This window comes from Triticum dicoccoides, unplaced genomic scaffold (assembly GCF_002162155.2).
Source record: "Triticum dicoccoides isolate Atlit2015 ecotype Zavitan unplaced genomic scaffold, WEW_v2.0 scaffold70763, whole genome shotgun sequence".
Lineage (NCBI taxonomy): Eukaryota > Viridiplantae > Streptophyta > Magnoliopsida > Poales > Poaceae > Triticum > Triticum dicoccoides.
In genome coordinates, this window is record NW_021293684.1 from 678 (window position 1) to 2,237 (window position 1,560).

General features: G+C 58.5%; 1 protein-coding gene across 1 annotated transcript; it reads right to left on the minus strand.

Annotated features, from left to right (window-relative positions):
- Positions 1-263: 263 nt before the first annotated feature.
- Positions 264-1,556, minus strand: LOC119347627 (calcium-transporting ATPase 7, plasma membrane-type-like; the record flags this gene model as incomplete). Its single annotated transcript, XM_037616231.1, has 1 exon — positions 264-1,556. A coding segment is annotated over one exon (1,218 nt), but the record flags the coding sequence as incomplete, so codon positions are not given.
- Positions 1,557-1,560: the final 4 nt, after the last annotated feature.

The following is a 1,560-nucleotide window of genomic DNA, read 5'->3' on the forward strand; positions in this document are numbered from 1 at the left end:
GGACCAACCTGTGTTTGATTGAACATCTAGAATGGAGGATTTGTGCTTATATTAGGTGTATTCATGCTGACATTCAGGTAGTTCCCTCGGTCAAACACGGTAGCCAGTTTGAATGGAGGATTTGAGAAATACCGATGAATAAAAGAAATATATTTGTATTAAGTATATATAAGAAGATTCGACAAATAATGAGTAGCAATTTATGAAAGAATCGCCTAGGTTATGTGAAGTATGAAAACTGCAGTTCCACAAATAACTACTGAACTAAACAAATGCACAGTATGAAAGAATCACCTAAGCTATGTAAAATATGAACACTGCGGTATGAAATGCACGAATCATGAGGATTTCCGGCGCGTGAGGATGTCATGGAGAGTCCGGTCGGGCACGGGGATGAACTTGACGGCCCAGCCGATGGGCCACGACACGGCGGCGATGGCGAGGCAGACGCCCCACTGCCCCAGCCCCAGCCTCTTGGTTCCGGCGAACCTGGTGAGCACCTCCACCATGACCACCTGCAGCACGAGCGTGACGGCGATGATGACGAGGAACATCCTATTCTTGAGCACCCCGGCGAACACGTTCTTCTTCTCGATCTCCCGCGCGTTGAACTCGTTGAACACCTGGCACAGCACGAAGGCGTTGAAGATCATGGTGCCGTTACCCTTCTCGTCGGTGCCGAAGACGTCCCGCCCCCGGTACTGGAGCGCCAGCAGCACGGCGATCTGGAACGCCGCCTGCGCGGCGAGGTTGCGCCACATGGCGTTGCTGATGAGCGGCGCCGTGCGGCCGATGGGCGGCCGGTCCATGAGCGCCTTGGTGGGCGTGTCCGTGGCGAGCGCCAGGGCTCCCATGGTGTCCATGATCAGGTTCACCCACAGGAGCTGCACGGTGGTGAGCGGCATCTTGCCCGTGGTGATCGCAGACACGAAGTTGATGACGAGCGCCGCCACGTTGACGGTGAGCTGGAACTGGATGAACTTCTGGATGTTGTTGTAGACGCAGCGCCCCCACCGCGTGGCCGTCGCCACCGTGTCGAAGTTGTCGTTGAGGATGATGATGTCGGAGCTCTCCTTGGCCACCTCCGTGCCCTGCACGCCCATGGATAGCCCCACGTCCGCCTCCTTGAGCGCCGGCGCGTCGTTCGTGCCGTCGCCGGTCACGGCCACCACGTGCCCCTTCTGCTTCAGCCGCTGCACCAGCGCCAGCTTGTCCAGCGGCAGGGACCGCGCCATGACGCGGATCCGGTCCACGATCTCCAGCTGCTGCTCCGGCGACATGGCGCGGAACTCGTGCCCCTCGATGACGATGCCGCTGGGGTCGTTGCTGGATATGATGCCGCACTCCTTGGCGATCGCGCGGGCCGTGAGGATGTTGTCGCCGGTGACCATCTTGACGGCGACGCCCGCCTTCGTGCAAGCTTCAATGGCCGCCTTGACCTCTGGTCGGCACGGGTCCTTCAACCCGACGAAGCCCAGCAGTGTGAGACCGTCGTCGTCGATCTTCGATTGCTCAGTAGTGCTGTCGACTTGCTTGTAGGCGAAGGCGATGCACCGGAGG